Raw genomic sequence first — 23,965 nt, forward strand, 5'->3', positions numbered from 1 at the left:
GTCATATAATTCCTGAGGCAAGAAGATATAAGAACTTCAGAAACTTCCTGGGATCTCTAAGGACACTGAAGAAGGCAGGGGTCTTCAGAGCCTTGAATGCCAACCAGGTAATTAATCCTCCATGCTGTTGAGGGCATAGGGCTTTCTTTGAGTATCTGTTTTTCTTTGCCAGCTTTTAACTGGGCCAGAAAGAACAAGTTATAGTTCAAAACATGTTCATCATGTTCTGTTGCTGTTTTTTTAATTTAAATTACTTATTTCTTTTCTTGTCTTATAAAGAGCATTGGCTTTGGTCTCAAATAGTGTTGAGTTAAATCCTGGCTCAGCAATCTAGAAGCTGTGAAACTGTAGGATAGATACTTGATCTCCATAAACTTTAGGGTCTTCATGTGCAAAATAAGCTAATGATATCTGGAATGCAGCCCAGTTATGGGGATTAAATTGGATGACACGGGAGCATTCAATGAATGTCAATTTGTTAGGATTCAGTTATAGGTTACAGTAGTGCCCCTTCCTTATCCTGGCGGCACTCTCCGAAGTATGCTATCTTCAGTCAGCTGGGGTCAGAAAATATTAAATGGTAAACTCCAAAAAAAAAAAGTCATAAATTATAAATTGTGCCACGCTCTGTTCTGAGCAGCCTGATGAAATCTAGCATGATCCTGCTTATTCCCACCCAGGAGGCAGGTCATCCCTTTGTCCAGCGTACTGCTTCCCTCCACCCCGACCCCCACCACCCCGATTAGCATAGGAAAAACAGCATATATAGGGTTCTGTAATATCTGTGGTTTCAGGGGGTCTTAGAATGTATTCCCTGCAGATAAGTGGGGAGGACTATATTTAAAAAGATGCTGAACCTCCCTTCCCCAGATTGTTGACCTGAGAGCGAAGCTTTTACCATTTGTGTCTTGAAGCAGGTACAGGACAGCCAAAATACCTCTATCACTTTTGGAATGGAGGCTCCTCAGCAGAATTAATTGCAGGTTAATACCATAATTAAAAGAGAGAGAGAGAGGTCATCACAGCCACACACTCTTCACTCTTTTGTTTCCCTCCTTATCAACGCTGTGTCAGAGTGTCCATATGGACCTAATCTTTAGATTTTCTGGGAAAGTTTCCATTTCAAACACTCTTTCACCATTTATTTCCCTTAAGCAATCTATTATTTGATAGTTAGAACATGTATGCTGATTTGCGGATCATAAAGTATGCTCAAATTAAAATGCAATGAATTACTCATCTTAGTAATTTGGGGGAAAAACCTTTTTCCCAACCCCATGCTTACACTAAAGTAGTTGCCTAATGGATAAAAAATAGAATAGAGGTAGATATTTTAATCTTATGTGGATGGCAATGGCCAGTTTTTCAAATATAAATTCCAAAAGTTATAAAGGATATGATAACTATGACAATTTTGAAATTTTCAGTAGGCAAAAAAAGTATATTGTAAACAAGAGAAAATACAAACTGGGAAATATTTTTGGTATGATATAAAAGACAACAAATATACAAAGAAAGCCCTCCAGATTCCTGAGGAAAAAGATAAAAAATCCAACAATAAGCTGTGCAAAGCTGTAAACCAAAAATTCATAAAATAAAATTTAAGAGCTAATCATTATATAAAAAGACATCCCACTTTATCAGTATTTTTAAAATGAAGTTTTTCTTTAATATACCAAAATTAGCAAGAAAAAAAAAATTGACAAATCAGGTGTTCATTAAGGGCTGAGGAAAGCACATTCCTGCCCACTAGTGTTAGAATGAACATACACTACAGCCTGTTCAGAGGGCATTTTAAAAATTCTTTTAAATTTATTTTTTAATTGGATTATAATTGCTTTACAATGTTGTCTTGGTTTCTGCTGTACAACAACCTGAATTAGCTATAAGTATACGTATATCCCCTCCTTCTTGAGCCTCCCTCCTACTCCTCGAGGTTCAGAGGGTATTTTAGCCAAGAATATCAATGTGACAATTTGTGTGTTCTGTGAAATTACAACCCTGTGTATGTGAATTCAGACTTACCAGGTGGTGCTAGCGGGAAAGAACCCACCTGCTAATGCAGGAGATGTAAGAGACAAGAGTTCGATTCCTGGGTCCAGCAGATTCCCCTGGAGGAGGGCATGGTAACCCACTCCGGTTTTCTTGCCTAGAGAATCCCATGGACAGAGGATCCTATGGACAGAGTAGCCTAGCAGGCTACGGTCCATAGGGTTGCAAAGAGTCAGACCCAACCGAAGCAACTTAGCAGGCTCTCACGTACGTGAATTTATACTAAAGACAGAAGCAAAACTTCATAAAAGTTATGAGAGTGGAAGAATGTTTATTACAATCAATCTGTTTCTGAGAGATAAAACCATGTTTCAGAATTATATGACTCTATACAAAATTATGTAAACAACACATGCCTAGAAAAATGTTAATAAGCTCTTCACTCAATTGTTTCTCTGGAAGATTGCTTCGTATTCTCTAGTTTTTCAATGATCTTTTAATAATTTGTGTACTATTTAGTCGCAGGAAAAATAAAATTATTTTTTTAAAAGTGTGATATCTCCTAAGTGTAAAGGGAAGAAAGTTAAAGTTAGGAAATCTTGTAGCTGTGTGACAATGAGAAAATGACTTTATACTTCAGGTTTTCTAAATTGTAAAGTGGAGATATTAGATAACATATTCAGTTTTAATTCTAACATTTAAAAACTCACGGTTGGGATTGACTTGATTGACTTAAACTGCTGCTGCTGCTGCTAAGTCGCTTCAGTCGTGTCCAACTCTGTGCGACCCCAGAGACGGCAGCCCACCAGGCTCCCCCGTCCCTGGGATTCTCCAGGCAAGAACACTGGAGTGGGTTGCCATTTCCTTCTCCAGTGTATGAAAGTGAAAATTGAAAGTGAAGTCGCTCAGTCGTGTCCGACTCCTAGCAACCCCATGGACTGCAGCCTACCAGGCTCCTCCGTCCATGGGATTTTCCAGGCAAGAGTACTGGAGTGGGGTGCTATTGCCTTCTCCGGACTTAAACTATTAAAGCTCAAATACCGCCTCATCTGAGAGAAAGCTTGCTTTGGACGCCCTCTGCTGGTTGTGCTTAGAATAGCAAGGGCGGGCTCTTCAGAGTATACCAAATGCTTTCAGACTTGAAACCTTTCAGCCCAGCAGAGTTAGATCTTTGGCATCGGCTTAGAGGCTGACATAAGATAATTTTTCCTAATCTTTATATTTAGCTTGAGATTCCTATTTATCTATTATTGAAGTATGTTGTTGTTCAGTCGCTCAGTCGTGTCCGACTCTTTGCCACCCCATGGACTGAAGCATACCAGGCTGCCCTGTCCATCTCCTGGAGCTTGCTCAAACTCATGTCAGTTGAGTCTGTGATGCCATCCAACCATCTCGTCCTCTGTCGTCCCCTTCTCCTGTCTTCAGTCTTTCCCAGCAGCAGGGTATAATTAATTTATAGTGCTGTTAGTTTCTGGTGTACAACAAAGTGTTTCGGTTATACATGTATACATATGTTCTTTTTAAAACTCTTTTATTACAGAAAAGTGGAGTTATTATTAGTAGTAAAGTGTAGTTCCCTGTGCTATACAGTAGATGCTTGTTGATTATCTATTTTAAAGATACTCTGTATATATCAATCCCAAACTCTCAATTTACCCTTTCCCCATAACTTTCCCTTTTGGTAACCATAAGTTTGTTTCCCAAGTCTGTGAATCTGTTCCTGTTTTGTAAGTTCCTTTGTTTCGTATTTTAGATTCCATGTAAGTGATATCATATGGTATTTATCTTTCTCTTTCTGACTGACTTCACTTAGTATAATAATCTCTAGGTCCATCACACCTTCATTATCCATTCATCTGTTGATGGACATTTAGGTTGCTTCCATATCTTGTCTGGGGGCTTCCCTGGTGGCTCAACTGGTAAAGCATCCACCTGCAATGCAGGAGACCTGAGTTCGATCCCTGGGTTTGGAAAATCTCCTGGAGAAGGGAAAGGCTACCCACTCCAGTATTCTGGCCTGGAGAATTCCATGAACAGTATAGTTCATGGGGTCACAAGGAGTCACTCAGACATGACTGAGTGACTTTCACTTTCTTCATGTCTTGTCTATTGTAAACAGGGCTGAAATGAACATTGGGGTGCATGTATCTTTTCAAATTCCCTTTGTTGTATAATTTGGGTTTAGCCAGAGAAATATTTTTTCCTTCATTTATGATTTGGGCTTCTTAGGTGGCACAGAGGTAAAGAATCTGTCTGCCAATGCAGGCAATGCAGGAGACACATATTTGATCACTGGATTAGGAACATCCCCTGGAGGAGGATACGGCAGTCCAGTTCATTATTCTTACCTGAAAAATCCCGTTGGCAGTGGAGCCTGGCAGGCTACAGTCCATGGAATCACAAAGAATTGGGAATAGCTGAGCGACTGAGAAGCATGCATTTACTAATACGATTTGGCTTTTATAAATTCCTAGGTCCACTTCACTAGTATAAATGTGTTGAAATTTCAGATCTGGGTGAATCCAGGAATATCAAGGAAAAACTGACAAAGACTCTGAGATCTGTGCTTCCTGAAGCACTTCTGTCCCTGGGGGAAGAGGAAGATGGCTCTGAAAAGCATGTGGATGGTTTTTCTGATGAGCTGTGTAATCAGCACTGAAGTCCTGGATGGTGAGTATCAGTCACTAAGCTGGAATTGAGCCCACAGTCAATGTTCTTTGTATGGTTGTAAGCCGTAGTGAAACCATCATCAATCAAATGTAGATTATAATAATTATTTTGCAAATTTATTATGAAGGGTGGAGGTAATGTATTTAAAGTACCTGTACCTGGCAGTCAAGTAATGATAACTATAATTAGAACTACCCAGTGTTTTGTGCATTACTTTTCCTATTTAAACATATTGGGGGATTCTAGTTTGCAAAGAACATACAGACTAGTTGGAGAGATGGCTCCAACACACATATAGGCCCAGCATCAAGTATAAAGTCACATGTCAGGACTTCCCTTGTGGTCTAGTGGCTAAGACTCTGTGCTCCCAATGCAGGTGGCCGGGTTCAATCCCTGGTCAGGGAACTTAGATCCCACATGCTGCAACTAAGACCGGGCACAGACAAATAAAAAAAAAAAAAAAATTTTATAAATAAAATACCAAAGTAACACATCTGTGAGATTGTAAGCAATACCCTAGAATCTACCAGTGGAGAAAGCAGGGGAAGAAAGCTGCATATATGAGCTAAGAATAAGCATCCTGGCTGCTTTGACAGTCTGCAGAGGCCCTGCTGGTGTTGTATGTGGTACAGGGGGTGAAGAAACTCGCCTGAGCAGCACTTCTATTGAGAAGAGGTCTCTTGAGAGGGCGCAGGGCTGTACATGACCCAGCACTTCTCCCTGCGCGGATACCTAGGCCAGGGGAGAGAGTGACTGGAAGGAGATACAAAGAGAAGCAGGGTTCTTGGGGCCTCATGTTCATGGCTGAAGTCTACGGGTCCAGCTACCAGCTCTCTCAACCATCTACGGCCATTCAGGACCTGGGGAACTCAACCACTTTCTCTGGAACGTGCTAGCATGTGAAAGACTGGGAGAGGCTGCCCTCAAGCTCCCCCAGCGGGCCGCGTTTCACAGCCATTTCTAATCAACAGCCTGGGTAGCTAGGGCCTTGCTGCTCTGGTCCTGGCTTCCCTGGGGGGGCTTGAAGTGAGGGAGTTGGGATGGACATGTACACACTGCTCTACTGAAAATGGATTAGCAACAAGGACCTACTGTACTGCACAGGGAACTCTGAGCAACGTTATGCATCGGCCTGGATGAGAGGGGAGTTTGGGGGAGAATGGATACACATATATACATATATACACACACACACATATATATATGGCTGAATTCCTTTACTGTTCACCTGAAACTCTCACAATATTGTTCATCGGCTATACTCCAATAGAAAACAAAAACAAAACAAAAAACATCCTAACTAGTTACTATTTTCAAACCATATTACATGGGTATAATGATAATGTGATTATTTTGATAGCTACAATTTATTAAGTAGTTACTATTTTTTGACAATTACTAGACACTCAGTGCTAATCATTGTACATGCGTTATCCCACTTAATCCTCCCAACAACCCTATGATTCAGTGTATAAACAAGAAAACCAAAACTAAAAGAGTTTAAATAATGTTCCCAAGGCCACATTTCTAGTAAGTGGTGGAGCAAAAAGACTATTAGTAGTCCAGGTGGGATGTTACGAGCCAAAACCTCCTGCCACTGCATGTGTATGGATGAGGAGTCTAGGACCAGGAGTGGTGGAATCAGGGTTCTAGGGCTTCTGGGCACTGGCTCCTCTCCCAGATCCCTCCTCATTCCCCAAGAGTGTCTTCAGTAGGTTACTTCACCCCCGAAGAGGTTTTCTTATCTGTCCAGGGGGGGATATATACATCCTTATTACTTAGGAAAGCTCTGGTAATTAAACAAGGCAATCTAAATGAATGTACTTGGCTCATAGGGGTTTTTTAACAAAAAAATTGAGCCTAATGACTACAATGCTGCAAACTTGGTGGCTCAGACGGTAAAGAATCTGCCTGCAATACGGGAGACTCAGGTTCAATCCCTGGTTTGGGAAGATCGCCTGGAGAAAGGAATGGCAACCCACTGCAGCATTCTTGCCTGGAGAATTCCACGGACAGAGGAGCCTGGTGGGCTACAGTCCATGGGGTTGCAAAGGGTTGGACACGACTGAGGGACTGACCCTTTCACTTTCAATGACTATAATGACTGAGAGCTTCTGTTTAGAGTCAGACCATCTTGGGTGGTCAAATCCTGTCTCTGCCACTTATTTGCTGTAGGACTCCAGGACCTGACAACTCTCTGCCTTTGTTTTCTCCTCTGGAACTGAGGTTAGTGACAATCTACTTGCCAGGGTTATTGTGAGGGTGACTGGAATGCCTGGAACAGCTCCTGGGACATAGTAAATGCTCCATGAGGTGTGAGGTGGTGGGAGGTAGAGCGGCAGCCCCAGCAGAGCAGCGCAGTCTGCCCCTCCAGGAGCTCACGCATCTCCGTCAGGGTGCCGCGGCCTTGGCTGTAGTATCATGAAGTCCATGGTGAGGTGAGGGGGGAGGAAGGAGAGGAGAGAATGAGGCAGAGAGACAAACAGTCATCGACACACAGAGACTCAGGCACAGAGACCAGCAGAAAGTTAGTGGGAGACAGAGACACCAGGGTGAGTGGGGAGACAGCAAGAGACAAAGAGAGAAATACACGGAAAGGGTCAGAAAGACACAGAGAGGCTCAGAGGGAGCCGAACAGAGCGACATGGACAGAAACTGAGAAGGACGCTCAAAACAGACACAGGGGGCAGGGAGAGAGAGAGCGCACTGGTGGTCCGGCCTTAAGCATGACCCAAGGTGTGCTTTGCCCTGACCCCTCTAGGTCCTCCAGTGTGCCACTGGGAGCTCTGCTCTCACTACCTGGATTCAGGAAAAAAGAAAGTGCCTGGTGGTGGAGAATCTGTGCTTACACATCTGCCCACAGGATGCCGAGCAGAGTCACTTCAGAGTTCGAAAGAGAAATCAGGGAGAACTGAACGAGGAGCACCTGGTGTGAAGCAAGGGGCCTTTATCCTCAGACTGGAGTCAGAGACGTGGACTCTTTCCTTCCACCTCTTTCAGAATCTTTTCACCAGTGTTCAATTGAAAAGCATGCTTCATAATCTCTCTCCAGACTGTTCCTTACTGAAATTCAAGCCTTTTCATTTGGAGTGGTAATCGGTGCTCAGCCTTCTCCTTAAGAAGATCAATTTTTACTCTAAGAGTCAAAGATGTCTTTTACTTTCTTTCCCCCTGATAAAATAACCAAGGCATCCCAACCCTCTAATGATTTTCATTGCCATATTTCCAATTTCTTGTTTTTTTTATAAAAGCCAAAGTTGAGAGGTTTGGTGGCAGGAACACAGATTCGTAAGTTAGAGAACTGAATCTGAAAAGTGGCTTTTCCACCTCCCTGTGTGGTCTTAGACGGGTGGCCACCCGGTCTGTTTCCTCGCCTCCCTAAGATACATATGTAGTACAAATAAACCCCTCAGCATAGTGCCTGGCGGCAAGGAAGCACTCTGCACAGGGAAGCTGGTGATAATGCAACAGGAGTAGCAGCAGTGGCATAAAGGTGTTCTTTTTATTTAACATCAAATGCTGATGCTCGTATTCCTGAAGGTAGGAGAAGGTAAGGTATTTAAGCATATGAGCTTCTATGTTGCTTGCTCCTGATTCGTTTGAGGTACCCCTTTGTTAGCCAGTTTGACTGCTTGTTGCTTAGAAAGGAAAGGTGCTTGACTCAGAAAAGCTGGCAGTCTAGGGAGAAGCTGAACTTGTGTCCAGAGGCCAACTCCAAAGATTCTGCTCAGCCTTGACGATTTTTAAAGGGGAGAAAGACAGAAGAGCCTTAATGAATTATTGATGCAGGAAATTGGATTCTGCATCATTCCCCACTGTGTGCAGACTGGTTGAATTTTCCAATGTCATCTTGCCTGCAGGATCTGCCTGCAGGATTGAGAAGAGGACTATTAAGGATAGAGCCTCTTGATGAGTGTGAAAGAGGAGAGTGAAAAACCTGGCTTAAAACTCAACATTGAAAAAACTAAGATCATGGCATCCAGCCCCCTCGCTTCATGACAAATAGATGGGGAAAAAGTGGAAACAGTGGCAGATTTTATTTTCTTGGGCTCCAAAATCACTGCAGACGGTGACTGTAGCCATGAAATTAAAATATTCTTGCTCCTTGGAAGAAAAGCTAAGAAAACCTAGACAGCATATGAAAAAGCAGGGACATCACTTTGTCGACAAAGGTCTATATGGGCTAAGCTATGGTTTTTTCAGTAGTCACATATGGATGTGAGGGTTGGACCATAAAGAAGGATAAGCACTGAAGAACTGATGCTTTCCAACTGTGGTGCTGGAGAAGACTCTAGAGAGTCTCTTGGACTGCAAGGAGATCAAACCAGTTAATCCTAAAGGAAATCAACCCTGAATATTCATTGAAATGACTGATGCTGAAGCTGAAGCTCCAATACTTTTCATCCTCATTTGAAAAGACTCTGATGCTGGGAAAGACTGAAGGCAAGAGGAGAAGGGGACAACAGAGGATGAGATGGTTGGATGGCATCAGCAATTTGATGGACATAGTATAAGCAAGCTCCAGGAGATGGTAAAGGACAGGGATGCCTGGTGTGCTGCAGTCCATGGGGTCACAAAGAGTCAGACATGAGTTAGTGACTGAACAACAACGACATCTTTTAACTGCTGAATTCTTCATTTTTATTTCTTTTTATCTAGAAAAACAATCAGCAGTTTAGACAAGGTGTAGTATGCGTTCAGGAGAGCATAAGTCAGGAGTCAGGTTAAATTGCCTAGTGATTTAATGCCTATAATTAGGCTTTTTCAAGGTTAAACAGAGGGCTTCCTAGGTGGTGCTAGTGGTAAAGAAGCTGCCTGCCAATGCAGGAAACATAAGAGATGTGAGTTCAATCCCTGGGTCAGGAAGATCCCCTGGAGGAAGGCATGGCAATCCACTCCAGTATTCTTGCCTGGAGAATCCCATGGACAGAGGAGCCTGGTGAGCTGCAGTCCATAGAGTCCCAAAGAGAGTCAGACATGACTAAAGTGACTTAGCACACAAGCAAGGTTAAAGGCAAGCAAAATGGGCAAACAGGAAAGGGCAAAAGAGACACTTTCACACTGAAACTTTTCTTGCTGTGCCTCCACTCGGTTAGTCATTGTCCATCATTCACAGGTACAAAGCAGAGCACAAGCAAAGGATCTACGTCAACCATGAGCGTCATGTTCCAAGCTGCAGCTGGGGCCGCTGCACAGGAAGCTGTGTTTCACTAGGGCCATAAGACCAGGCTATGAACACCCTTGAATGCCCAACTGAGTGGAGAGCTTATCTGAAAGCAACAGGAGATTTGTAGGAGAGGAGATATGTAGGCAAGGAATGAAGTAGAACAGGGCTTCCCTGGTGGCTCAGCAGTAAAGAATCTGCCTGCAATGCAGGATACAGGGGTTTGATCCCTGGATTGGGAAGATCCCCTGGATCAGGGAATAGCAACCCACCCCAGTATTCTTGCCTGGAGAATTCCATGGACAGAGGAGGCTGGCAGACCTCAGTCGATGGGGTCTCAAAGAGTTGGACATGACTGAGGGGCTAACACACATAATGACGTAGAACAGAAGCGTAAAGCAGGCAAGTGACAGCCGCGTCATCTGCCCGAGGAGAGAGGAGAGGCTATTTGACCACAGCAGTGCAGGGATATGCGCTGGGGGTGGAAAGACTCCTGCACGCGTCCACAGCATTACCGAGCAGCCACATTGGCACAAAGTCCAGACTTACTAGCTCAGCATCCCCTTCATTACCTGGGTCCTCTGCATTTCCAGCAGTTTCAGTGCCATGGTCCATTCATCAGTCCACTAGCTGAAAGAGTTTGTGCTTCTCTCTGAATCATGGTTTCCCTGGCTTCTGGGCCCTGACTCTCTCCTTCTGTTTTCTTGACAGATAGTGGTTCCTTGACAGATCCTCTACATGTACGGCAAACCTAAGTGCTTGCTCTTCCTGCTGCCATTTCTCTGCTCACCCACCCCCTTAGCCTAAAATGTTCCCCTCCCCTGCCTACTGACTTACAGCCCCTCATTCTCAAGTTTCTGCCAAGTTGCCATCTAACCGGTCGTGCATTCCCCTAGATTAAAAAAAAGAAAAACCCACTTGCTCCCTATAATGCCTAAAACTACCAATTGATGCCCCTCATCCACTCTTGTGATCTCTTGAATTACATCTGTTTGATCTTGTTACCAGCGTGGGGATTCTACCAGTTGCTGAGGATGTTTATTCCAATTACGTATTCCATTATTGAGGAGATTAGCACAGGGATGGGCTTGGAGGACCACTAGGTCCATGGAAAATAGTCCTGAGCTAAAACATCATTGATTGCTCAACCTCCATAAACCCCTACTCGACTGGAAGACCTCAGTGATGTCTGGGGTCTCCTGAAATCGGTGTCAGTTCAGAGCCAGTGTCCGGTATCCTCAAAGATCTGGTGATCTCCTTTTCCCCAGTGCTGAAGTACTCTGGTAAAAGACCACAGCCCCCTCTGGAGATGCTAGGAGAAAGGTGAACAGTATAAAGATGTGGCAGCTGAGAGAGAGCCTTCCTCCAGGGCGCTCAGCTCTCCTCCTTCAAGGTGACCTGGGTCTTAAACTGGCTAAGGTGTTGAACTGCTTTTTCTTTCCTTTGTAACTTGTATTTGCTTTTGTTTGTGCACAGCCACTATAGTGAGACCTAGCTGTGCTACCGGCTGGTTTTACCATGGGCCATATTGCTATGGATACTTCCGGAAGCTGAGAAACTGGTCCGAGGCTGAGGTAAGAAATCTGGCTCATGCTCAGAGAGGTGTCTCTAGAGCAAGGGAACATTCGAAGCTCCAGGTATCATTCAACTCAGAGCCAAGGGTCCTTCCCTGGTGTTCCGAGAAGTCACCTGGCAGGTGAAGTGGAGAGAAGAGGGTTACCTCTTCAATTCCTCTAATGCTGTAAGCATCGATGGAGCACATCGAGGGGCAAAAGGTGGAAGTAGTGACATATTTCCTTTTTGGGGGCTCTGAAATCACTGCAGTGGTGACTGCAGCCATGAAATCAGAAGACATTTGCTTCTTAAGCAGGAAAACTATGACAAACCTAGACAGTGTGTTGGAAAGCAGAGACATTACTCTGCCAATAAAGGTCCATATAATCAAGGCTATGTTCTTCCCAGTGGTCATGTATGGTCCAAGAGTTGGACCATAAAGAAGATGGAGCACCGAAGAATTGATGCCTTCGCACTGTGATGCTGGAGAAGACTCCTGAGAGTCCCCTGGACAGCAAAGAGATCAAACCAGTCAATCTTAAGGGAAATCAACCCTGAATACTCATTGGAAAGACTGATGCTGAAGCTGAAACTCCAGTATTTTGGTCATTTGATGCAAACAGCTGACTCATTGAAAAAGTCCCTGATGCTGGGAAAGATTGAGGGCAGGAGGAGAAGAGGGCATCAGAGGATGAAATGACTGGATGGCATCACTGATGCAGTGGACATGAACTTGGGCAAACTTTGGGAGATGGTGAGGGACAGGGAGGCCTGGCGTGCTGCAGTCCATGGGGTCGCAAAGAGTTGGACACGACTGGGTGACTGAACAACGACAAATCAATGGAGGGCATGCTACAGGCCCAGACCCTGGGGTTGCTGCAAAGGCATGAGAATGAACCAGAGACAGCCTCCCCTCGGAGAGTCCGTTATCAGGGAAAAAGACAGAAGCACATTAAGCCAAAGAGGATGAGATGAGGAACTTACAGAAAGAACAACTTGAATTGCTGTACAAGATTTACCAGCCTCAGAGCCACCTGACAGAGAGTGAAGCATTCCGAACACATGGAAGGCCTTAGTGACCCCACAGCTCAACAAACGCATTGGTTTTATTTCACTGAGGCTTTCCTAAGAGATACACACCAAGCCAGTCAGAGTAAGTTACCTCGGAATGTGAGGAGTCAGGGCTGCTGTGTCTCTGAATTGTGGTTGTTTTACTGGAGTGACCGACTGGGGAGACCAGTGGGGATATGGGGTACAATCTGGGCCCACAATGGCCTCAGACATTTGTACTGCCTGTCCCCAGAGAGCCCAATGCTAATTCTACCAAAACAAAGAGGAAGATATCCGGGGAGCTTTGGAATAATATGTGTGCTCAGTCACTTAAGTCATGTCTGACTCTTTGCGACCCCATGGACTGTAACTGGCAGGCTCATCTGTCCATGGGATTCTCCAGGCAATAACACTAGAGTGGGTTGCCCTGCCTTCTCCAGGGGATCTTCCCAACCCAAGGATTGACCTGCGTCTGCTGTGTCTCCTAAATTGCAGGCAGATTCTTTACCCACTGAGCCACCTGGGAAGTCCAAGTCTATATTGGAATAATATAGGTGTGCGTTTAAATCACGCTTTGCCAGGCATTAGTTAGAGCTATAACTCGCTTTACCACTTTTCTTCTGTAACATGGGGATATTGCTTTCATTCCATGGGGTTGTTGGGGTTGTTGCAAAAAACCTCTGGCACATGGTAGATGCTCAGTTCAGATTTTCAAGGCAAAAACAATCCATAAGATTGCTACCAAGCCTTAGCAGAGTTAACCACTCCTGAACCAGAGTGCAGAGAAGGTGTCAGGAAGGACTGGAGAAATTGACCCCACAGTGCTGTGCTTCTTGATTCCTAGTTGCTATCTTAGTTCACAAAACTCCTGGAGGCAATGGAGCTGGCATGAAAATGACAGGTAAACCCAATCGCAGAAGCAGAGCCCTGGGTTCTAGCCATGTGAACTTACAGGGAAAATATCACTTAAACCAACTGAGCCTGTTTGCTCTTCTGTCCCAGCAATCTTTGTGATTGGTACACTCCCTAAACGTGGACTGGGAATCCAGCATCTACACCTCACAAATTTGAAAGGCAAATGAAATTATGGATGTAAAAACATTTGGGTTTTGTAAAGTGGCTGGCACTTAGTGTGAGGACTGCTAAGTCACTTCAGTCGTGTCCACCTCTTTGCGACCCTATGGACTGTAGCCCACCAGGCTCCTCTGTCCATGGGATTCTCCAGGCAAGAATACTAGAGTGAGTTGCCATGCCCTCCTCCAGGACTAAATTATCATGAAACAGTAACCACATCTAATACTGAGCAAGTTCAAAGGCAAGCATTAGAGTAGCAACCACAGTCAAACCATGCTTTTATTAAATTAAGTTTTATCATGTAGGCAGATCCCGTAACAAAGCCCAGGAGAGCATAAAGTATGTGTCTCTGTCTGTCTGTAAAGTGTGTGTATATAAAATGATTTTTTCAGTTGGGCAGTAAGTTTCTAGTTAGAGAATGGCACATTTTACAATCCGTGGGCTCAGACTTATTGAAGTGTATTACTATAATACATCATTATGACAGTTCCATCCTCGTAACAACTCCCTTGTGTAGCCATAATCATGTCCTCCATTTTACAGACGAGGAAGAGAGGTACAGAGACTTGTCAAGGTCACATACACAAATGAGAGGCGAGTCCAGGACCCCAGGTACTTCTCCTGGCCCTAAAGCTCGTGACCTGGCCTCGAAGAGACCTCACACCTGTGACATTGTGCTTTCTCCCATGATGACAGGAAGTCTTCTGTCCTGAGAGGCGGCGGGGGCTGTGTGTGCATGTTGCATGGTGAGCTAGGGTTCTGAGGTGAAGGCTGTGCTTTTCTTTCTTTTTTTTTTTTTCTAACTTTTCTTGAAATACAGGTGATTTACAGTATCCCAGTAGTTTCAGGTGTACAGCAAAGTGATTCAGGTATACATACACCTCTATCAATATATTCTTTTTTAGATTCTTTTCCCTTATAGGTCTTTACAAGATGTTGAGTGGAGTTCCCTGTGCTATACAGTAGATCCTTGTTGTTTATCTGTTTCACATATTATAGTATGTATATTTTAATCCCAACCTTCGAATTTATCCCTCGCCCTCTGACTCCTTTGGTAACCAGAAGTTTGTTTTTTATGACTATGAGTCTGTTTCTGTTTTGTAAATAAGTTCATTTGCATCATTTTTTAGATTCCACAAAGAAGCGATATCATTTGTCTTTGTCTGACTTACTTCACTTAGTATGATAGTCTCTAGGTCCTTCCATGTTGCCACAAATGTTATTATTTCATTATTCTTTGTGGCCGAGTAATAGACTCTCGGAGAAGGCAATGGCACCCCACTCCAGTACTCTTGCCTGGAAAATCCCATGGATGGAGGAGCCGGTGGGCTGCAGTCCATGGGGTCGCTAAGAGTCAGACATGACTGAGCGACTTCACTGTCACTTTTCACTTTCATGCATTGGAGAAGGAAATGGCAACCTACTCCAATGTTCTTGCCTGGAGAATCCGGGGGATGGGGGAGCCTGGTGGGCTGCCGACTGTGGGGTTGCACAGAGTCGGACACGACTGAAGTGACTTAGCAGCAATAGACTCTGATGCTGGGAGGGATTGGGGGCGGGAGGAGAAGGGGACGACAGAGGATGAGATGGCTGGATGCATCACTGACTCGATGGATGTGAGTTTGGGTGAACTCCGGGAGTTGGTGATGGACAGGGAGGCCTGGCGTGCTGCGATTCATGGGGTCGAAAAGAGTCGGACACAACTGAGTGACTGAACTGAACTGAACTGAATAGTCCATTATTACTCAGCCCATGATGGACTATTACTCAACCATAAAAAAGATATACCATATCTTCTTCATCCATTTGTCTGTAGATGGACATTTAGGTTGTGGGCTATGTTTTTAAACCTCATATCTCCTCCTTGCCCTCAGCTCGAGTGTCAGTCATATGGAAACGGAGCCCATTTGGCATCTGTCCTGAATTTAAAGGAAGCCAGCACCATAGCAAAGTACATAGGTGCCTATCAAAGAAACAAGCCGGTGTGGATTGGCCTGCATGACCCACAGAAGGTAACCTCAGACCTGGCGCACTCATGGCCCCGTGGGAAAAGCAGATAGACAGCTCCTGTCTGGGAAACGGGCCCGGGCCCACTGGCAAGGGCACACACAGCAGGTCTTCAGTCACCTGCCTCCACCTGATAGAGGCCAAGGCGTCCAGGTTAGGGACAAAGCAATGTCCTCCACTTACAGACCCCCATTTAGAGCCCTCTCAAACCTTTTCAAACACAAAAGTACCAGCTCCCCAGAGCCTTTCAAAAGAGGTTTCTGTAAGTATATAGGGGTATATACATATACAAATAAACACAGACACACACACAGAGTCTCATTGTGAGATCCCGCTTAATTAAATTCCAATTAGATCTTGAGTTAAAGGGGAGAGCTTTCAGTTAAGCTTTTCACCAGATGCGGTCATGTGTCTTATGCCCTCCTTAACTTTCTTCACTGGTCTTTCATTTTGCCTCTCTCAGTACCTCTTTGTAAGAAATGACATGTGAGGTTGCTGAAGTCTCTGTGTGGGACCTGCAATTTATAGATTCTTTGTGGAGCTTCTATGTTAACCAAAAAAAGCACAAAGAATACAAGGAGAAAAATCCTAGACTTTGTGTTTCTTAATAAACTTTGCTATAGATGTTACAAATGATTTATACAATTAATTTTATATTGTTAGTATTTACACTGCTATTAACCAGAGCTCTCTCATTCAAAGATAAGATAAATATTTACATCTATTTCTATCTGATTTTTATTTATTTTTTTAATGGAAGGAATTTCTACCAGATTTTTTTAAATTTAATTTTTTACCTTCATGACTGCGGCTAGTAAACTGCCTAATGAATTGTACAATGAATGTATCAAAGAAATACAAATTAGAATAACAATATAATTTGACTTAGATTACTAGATGTTTGCTTTGTCTTAATGAATAGTATTTTTAAGATAAGGAGAAATTTCCCAGTAAATGAGGGTATAAATTCCTACAACGGAACTGTTTTTGAAAAGCAGTTTGGAAATGCACTTGAATATCCTTGAAATATGCATGCCCCTTGGTCATTAATTCTACTTTTGGGATTCTAGTTTAAAAAAATAATTTTAAATGCATAAACAGCTTTACAAATAAAATTGTTCATAGCGGTATTCTTTGCAGTAATTGTAAATTGGAAACAACATGACCATCAATCAATAGGAGAATCAGCAAGGTAAATTGTGGTACATTCTTACCATTAAAAAATGTTTGGAAAGCAAAATACTACAAAATTGAATATATATGTTTTAAAGGCTACCACATTTTTCAGTACTAAAAATATTGTGATAGATAAAAATGGTTACACCACAAGTAAATATGGTAAAATATTAGTAATGTTGTCTTCCTGAAGGTTAAATGGAGTGCTTTTCTATTTTCCCTTCACACATTTCTGTGCTTTCCCAAGTTTTACAGTGAATGCTGTGTTTAAGTGGGCTGTGGTGACCATCTGGGCCGTGAGCAGGTGGGGAGGCTAACGTGTACGTGTCTCCCATCTCCTGTCGTTTGCAGAAGCATCATTGGCAGTGGGTCGATGGAGCCGTGTATATTTACAGATCCTTGTCTGGCAAGTCCGTGGGTGAGAACAAGTACTGTGCTGTGATGAACGCCAAGACCAGTAAGTTCTACCACATCTCTTCCTGAATCCCAGCTCCTTCTCTTTCCTCTTAAGAGCGAAGCTGGACATTGACTCCTCTCTGCACCATTTCACACCCACAACTCTACAGGACAGAGGCCTTGTCCCAGACATTACTCACTGACCATTTGTGACCATTTCACAATCTTTGCCATATCAGTGTACCAGCCGTTCAGTTATCAATATTTTCTTTTACTCCAATCACTTTTTTCTTTTTTAAAAATTTTTCAATAACTCATTTTAACTGAAGTATAGTTGATTAACAATGTTGTGTTAATTACTGCTATACAGCAAATGATTACATACACTTTTTTTTACATTCTCTTTTTTATGTTTTTTTTATCATAGTAAAAGTCACATAATAGAAAACACACTATTTTAACCACGTTTAACTGTATAGCTCAGTGGCACTAAGGACATTCACACTGTTGTGCAACTCTCACCATCCTCCATCTCCCAAATTTTTCACCTCTTTAAGCTGAAACTCTGTCCCGATTAAACACTAAATCCCCCTTCCCTCTCCCCACATCCCTATCCCCACCCCCATCCCTGGCATCTACCAATGACCTTTCTGACTCTGTGAGTTTGACTATTCTAGGTATCTCGTGTAAGTGGAATCAAATAGTGTTGGTCTGCACCCACTGTATATTGGAATGCATTGTTAAGATTAACTTAATAGATGGCCTGTGAGCAGACTGACCCCTCTTTTTTCCCCGTGTGCCATGCAGTAGCTTCTCATTGTTATCTATTTTAAACACAGTAGTGTGTACATGTCAATCCCAGTCTCCCAATCCATCCCCTCCCCTTTTCCCCTCTAGGTGTCCATCTGTTTGTTCTCTACATCTGTGTCTCTGTTTATCTTAAAATTCTGTGCTATACCATGAGGGGGAAATATGTCATATTTGGAGAAACCCAGACTACAGGGAGCAAATATGTGTGACTGCTTTCGGGCTTCTTTATAGTCAGGGTTCCCCATAAGCCCTGGAAACCTTACTTTGCCTGCATTCTTCGCTCATATTCTCTGAGTTTCATCCCAGAACATAGTGCCCAGAACCTCGGCTGCAGGCTGGACACCGTCACTGCAGCCTCTTCAGTTCTCTTGCCTGCCTTCAAGCTTTGCTTTTTATGCTAATATGTTAGGGTTTTCAGCCTTGCTACAAATGCCGTTTGGGGTGGGTAATGATTTGTTGTGGGAGCTGCCCTGTGCATTGTAGGGTGAACATTCCCTAGTCACTAACCAGCAGATACCAGCAGCATACACACACACACACACACACACACAAATAAACACAGGTTGTAACAACCAAAAATGTCTGCAGACTTTGCTAAATGTCCCTTGAAAGTGTTAGTTGCTCAGTCCTGTCCAACTCTTTGCAACCCCATTAACTGTAGCCTGACAGGCTCCTCTGTCCTTGGAATTTGCCAGGCAAGATTACTGGAGTGGGTAGCTGTTCCCTTCTCCAGGGGATCTTCCTGACCCAGGGATCGAACCCACATCTCCTGCATTGGCAGGCAGATTCTTTACCGTCTGAGCCGCGAGGAAAGCCCTAAATATCCCCTGGAGGGAGAAAATCACTCCTATATGAGAACCATGGCTAATAAGTGACATGGAAAGGAAACAGAATGTCAGAGATGTAAAACATGCTTGATCTGAAAGAGAACATCCCAGTGTGTTTAAAAGGCCTTTGTAGTGTCACCAGGATTCCCCCACTAGCCAGGGGGTGAGCCTGGGAAGGGCCAGGACTGAGGACTCAGGTGCTGGGGCTCAGGTGGAAAGGGATGTGGAACAGGTTTACTATTGTCTGAAGAATAAAGGTTATATGCAAAAACTTTCTGACAGCAAAGTGATGAACATGTGGAGACAAACTCTGAGGTGAGCACTAAGCAAACCTTCGGAGATAAGGGGGTCATATCACAGACCAAGGAGGCGCTTCCCACAGTCTCGAAGGGACTACAGCTGCTGTTTAAAGAATAAGTCATCTCTGATGGAAGGAATACACCAAGACCAATATGTAGAAGCTACCAAAATGTAAATTTCTACTCAAGCCAAGGAAAATATTCTCAACAATCAGCATGGTCCAAAAATATAATGAACTACCCTAGAAAGTAGTGAGAAACCAATCAGTAGAGTTAACCAAGCAAAAGTGGACATTGTGGTTGATATTGGGGCTTCCCTGGTGGTTTAATGGTAAAAAACCTGCCTGCCAATGCAGGAGACATGGGTTCGATCCCTGGGTTGGGAAAATCCCCAAGAGGAGGAAATGGCAACCCACTCCAGTATTCTTGCCTGGGAAATCCCACGGACAGAAGGAGCCAGGCGGGCTAAGTCAGACACGACTTAGCAGCTGAGCATACATGCATGGGGTTGTTATTGCAGCTGCAGCATTAAAGAAGAGAAAGGCAAATATTGTGTATTAATGCATATATGTGAAATCTAGAAAGGTGTACTGATGATCCTATATGCAGGGCGGCGAAGGAGACACAGACACAAAGAATAAGCTTTTGGACTCAGTGGGGGAGGGAGAGGATGTGATGATTTGAGAGAATAGCATTGAACCAACCACATGCTTTACCATATGTAAAATAGATAAGCAGTGCAAGTTTGATGCATGAAGCAAGGCTCTCAAAGTCGGTGCTCTGGGACAACCTAGAGGATAGGGTGGGGAGACAGGTGGAAGAAGCGTTCAGGATGGGGGTGCTGCATGTATGCCTATGGCCGATTCATATTCATATATAGCAAAAACCATCACGATATTGTAATCATCCTTCAATTAAAATAAATAATTAAAATTTTTAAAAAAGCATTAAAAGAGGCTTGCAGCACATGAGAGTCAGCTAAGGAATGTTTTAAAATTTTTTAGAATTTCAGGGATCGCTTCAGACTGACAGCATCAGAATCCCTAGGGCTGGATGCCAGACCAAGCTCCAGGGGAGCAGGGGACCATGGCCTCCCAAGGTCCCTCCCGTGATTCTAAGGTCTCAATCAGATGGAGCTCTGAAACAAAATCCTCACACTGTCAGTCTGTGTCCACATCAGCAAAGTTCCCAACAATGAAGTGTCCTGTGTGGGAACCAGAAGCCAGTCGTCCACCTGAGAACACCAGGCCCCAGGACACTTCTCTTCCCGTTCACTCAGCCCAGCTCTCCACTCTCAGGATACAGGCTCTCGGGGCAGAAAAGCTCAAGGAAGGAAGCAAGGATTAGAAACTGGTGAAGGTAGAATTCAAAAGTGTGTTCCCCTCAGCCCTGTCAATGTAACTTTATATTTATATAACAGATTTAGCTTCACCAACTCAGGGGCTATATAGTTTGTTTAAGACTCACAAGGTATAATATTAGTGTCCCCAATTAGAGCCACACACACTCCATGTGTGTGCTTCTCTGTGTGACTGAACTTGTTCCTTTTTTCTGTTTAAAAAGACCAGGACCCTTTGGAAAATTGTATTTCACAGTGCTTCCTGAGTTACCTACTGGTTCACCATGAGATATTGAGTAATGATAACTAGGGTTCTACAACCAAAAAATAAATTTCATATTTAATATAGTTTAGGTCAAGGGCCTGGGTTCTGCATTCTGAATGCCTGGGGTAGGAGTCTAGTTCCTTCACTTAGCTGTGTGACCTTGACCAGATTCCTTACTTCTCTGTGCCTCAGACGCCACTCTGTATAGAGGGAAAAATAATACTAATCATCGTGGTGGTAGTGGTGGTTTCGTCATTAACTCCGGCTCTTTCGATCCCAAGGACTATATCCCACCAGGCTCCTCTGTCCCTGGGATTCTCCAGGCAAGAATGCTGGAGTGGGTTGCCATTTCCTTCTTCAGGGGATCTTCCCTAGCCAGGGATCAAACCCAGGTCTCCTGCATTGCAGGCGGATTCTTTACCAGCTGAGCCACCAGGGAAGCCCCAGTATATGTCAGATGCTTATCACTGTGCAGACTTGGCTTGTGGCTTTCATGGCCTGGAAGGGAGGCGAGTATGGTCTCCTACACCCCTCCCTGAACCTGCCCCTCTTTCATGGAGGAATGAGGGAGAAGAGACACTTTCCTTAGTGCCCACAGGGGAGCTTGCTGCGTTCCCCATGGTCGTTTGAAGCTCGTGCCATGCTCTCTTTGCCCCACACTTTGGCAATGCCCAGAATGTTTGCGTCTCCATCTCATTTACACCCTGTGGCCCAGCTCTGGGCCCTATGGCTGAGGGAGTGGTCAGGACCTATCTCCTCTTCCTCCTGAGAACCAGGCACCTCACCTTGGTTTGCCTGGCTGTACCTCCATGCCCCCCTCCCAGGCTCTTATCCCATCAACTTGACACACCCTGGTGCCAGTGCCAGAGCCAGATCTACAAGTCAAAGCCAGGCAGACAGCCAACTGGGGAGCAACCCATCGCTCAGTGGTAGACACACCAGATTGGCAAGCCATTCTGTGGAGCTTATTTTTTGGAAGAAAAAAAATTGAACCTCTCCTCAAAAATGCTTCAAAGTCCCGTGGACAGAGAAGCCTGATGAGCTACAGTCCATGGGGTTGCAAAAGAGTCGGCCACGACTTAGCGATAAAACAACAACAAAATGTCAAGCCCTGCCTTCCTCAAAAGCAATGCTGGTATGGAGCATCTGAAATTGTGTATGATGTTTAAATTATTTTTCTTTTAGCTTGTCTTGGAGTTCTCCAGAGAAACAAAAGAAAGAGAAGGTAGAGTGAGACAGACAGACAGAGCATGTAGGATAGAGAAATTTATTTTAAGGAATCAGCTCATGGAGTTGTGAAAGTGAAAGTCATTCAGTCATGTCCGACTCTTTGTGACCCCATGGATTATACAGTCCATGGAATTCTCCAGGCCAGAACACTGGAGTGCATAGCTGTTCCCTTCCAGGGGATCTTCTCAACCCAGGGATTGAACCCAGGTCTCTCACATTGCAGGTGGATTCTTTACCAGCTGAGCCACCAGGGAAGCCCTCATGCAATTGTGGGGGCTGGCAAATCTGAGGTTCACAGCACAGGTCAGCAGGCTGGATGTTCCTGCAAGTTGATGTTGTAGACTTGAGGCTGAGAGTAGTCTGAATTCCTTCCTCTGGGGACCTCAGTCTTTTCTCTTAAGGCCTTCATTGATTAGATGATTACCAAGTTTTGGAGGGTAATCTCTATGCAAAGTCTACTGATTTAAATGCAAATGAAAGTGAAAGTTGCTCAGTTATGTCCAACTCTTGCGACCCCATGGACTGTACAGTCCATGGAATTCTCCAGGCCACAATACTGGAGTGGGTGGCCTTTAAATCACATCTAAATAGAAAAATACCTGCACAGCAAAATGTAGACTGGTGTTTGACCTAACAACTGGGCTCTACATCCTAGTCAGTTCAGTTCAGTTCAGTCTCTCAGTTGTATCTGACTCTTTGCGACCCCATGGACTTCAGCACGCCAGGCCTCCCTGTCCATCACCAACTCCCGGAGTTTACTCAAACTCATGTTCATTAAGTCGGTGATGCCATCCAACCATCTCATCCTCTGTTTTCCCCTTCTCCTCCCACCTTCAATCTTTCCCAGCATCAAGGTCATTTCAAATGAGTCAGCTCTTTGCATCAGGTGGCCAAAGTACTGGAGTTTCAGCTTCAGCATCAGTCCTTCCACTGAATATTCAGGACTGATTTACTTTAGGATGGACTGGTTGGATCTCCTTGCAGTCCGAGGGACTCTCAAGAGTCTTCTCTAACACCACAGTTCAAAAGCATCAACTCTTTGGTGCTCAGCTCTCTTTACAGTCCAACTCTCACATCCATACATGACTACAAGAAAAACCATAGCTTTGACTATTGACATCCTAGTCAAGCTGCCACAAACTTTTGTACCCTATCCATGGGTTCAAGCAAACACCCAGATAATGCTGATAAACTCACACAGCAAGTGGGTGGATTTAAATATCTGTTTATTTTCTTGCAGATTTTTTAACTTGGACCAGCAAAGAATGCGATGAGCGCCAACACTTCCTGTGCAAGTACCGACCCTAGAGCAAGAATCCAGATCCTGCCAACCCTGGCTCAAGGCCCTTTCTTCTTCCTTCTCTGCCATGCTGCCTATCTGATCATTGTCTCGAAGAGTAAACATAGCAACTAAGACTGATGAAGCCCTTATTCCACTGACATTTTAAACTCAGAGGCAGGGATGTCAACATTGGTATGACAGTGTCCTCTAGCTCTAAATATTCACCCCACAATCCCTTTCCATAGTACTCTCTTTTCCTCCTCCCCACCTCCACTGTCTTTAGCAGATGAGGGGTGCCTCTCCCACTGATGAAAGAGCCAGGTCTTTGGCCATCAGGGATAAAGGTTTGATGGCAAGAGAAGAAATTCAGGAAAAAGCCTCTTGCCCGCTTCAGCTTCTGCATTCCTCTACCCTCTCTCTATTGCTCTCACCCACCTCCTTAGCCATCTGCCTATTTTTCCATTTGTCATGGGAACATTTCCATTTGTCAGGAAAGTCTCTGCTAGGCAGATATAGACCATAAAATTTCAGGACCATTTTTAAATGAATGGTTGTATGCAGAGAAGTTTGTTCCGTTCCAGTTCAGTAGCGATGAGAGTGAAAAGGTGAAATAAGACTCAGAAAACACACCCAAGTGTTTCTTCATTTCCTTCCTCCTAGTATTTGCTTTCCACCTCCTTAGCATAATTCCTCCCCAGCTGCAGCCGTGGTTAGATAGAGGAGAGATGGAGGTGGCACACTTGGCCAACCTCTAAGCATGAGTGAGTGGGTGGGAGGTTGTTTCAGTGTAAGCCCTGCAGCTTGTGAGGGGAGCTGACAGTCCAAGCAGG

General features: G+C 44.2%; 1 protein-coding gene across 1 annotated transcript; it reads left to right on the plus strand.

The window, feature by feature from the left end:
• REG4 (regenerating family member 4) lies at positions 1 to 23,269 on the plus strand. Its single transcript, XM_061409074.1, has 6 exons — positions 1 to 107; positions 4,503 to 4,662; positions 11,303 to 11,400; positions 15,379 to 15,516; positions 17,039 to 17,144; positions 23,094 to 23,269. The coding sequence occupies exons 2-6, from the start codon at positions 4,596 to 4,598 to the stop codon at positions 23,159 to 23,161; spliced, it is 477 nt and encodes a 158-aa protein (XP_061265058.1). The 5' UTR covers positions 1 to 107; positions 4,503 to 4,595; the 3' UTR covers positions 23,162 to 23,269.
• Positions 23,270 to 23,965: the final 696 nt, after the last annotated feature.

Source organism: Bos javanicus, chromosome 3 (assembly GCF_032452875.1).
Source record: "Bos javanicus breed banteng chromosome 3, ARS-OSU_banteng_1.0, whole genome shotgun sequence".
NCBI classification, from domain to species: Eukaryota; Metazoa; Chordata; class Mammalia; order Artiodactyla; family Bovidae; genus Bos; species Bos javanicus.

Bases quoted from the DNA above. Each gene is read 5' to 3' on its own strand.
- REG4 (XM_061409074.1), top strand. From the start codon at position 4,596: ATGGCTCTGAAAAGCATGTGGATGGTTTTTCTGATGAGCTGTGTAATC. The intron at 11,401-15,378 runs GTAAGAAATCTG...CCTTGCCCTCAG, and splicing joins GAAACTGGTCCGAGGCTGAG to CTCGAGTGTCAGTCATATGG. The intron at 15,517-17,038 runs GTAACCTCAGAC...TGTCGTTTGCAG, and splicing joins GCCTGCATGACCCACAGAAG to AAGCATCATTGGCAGTGGGT.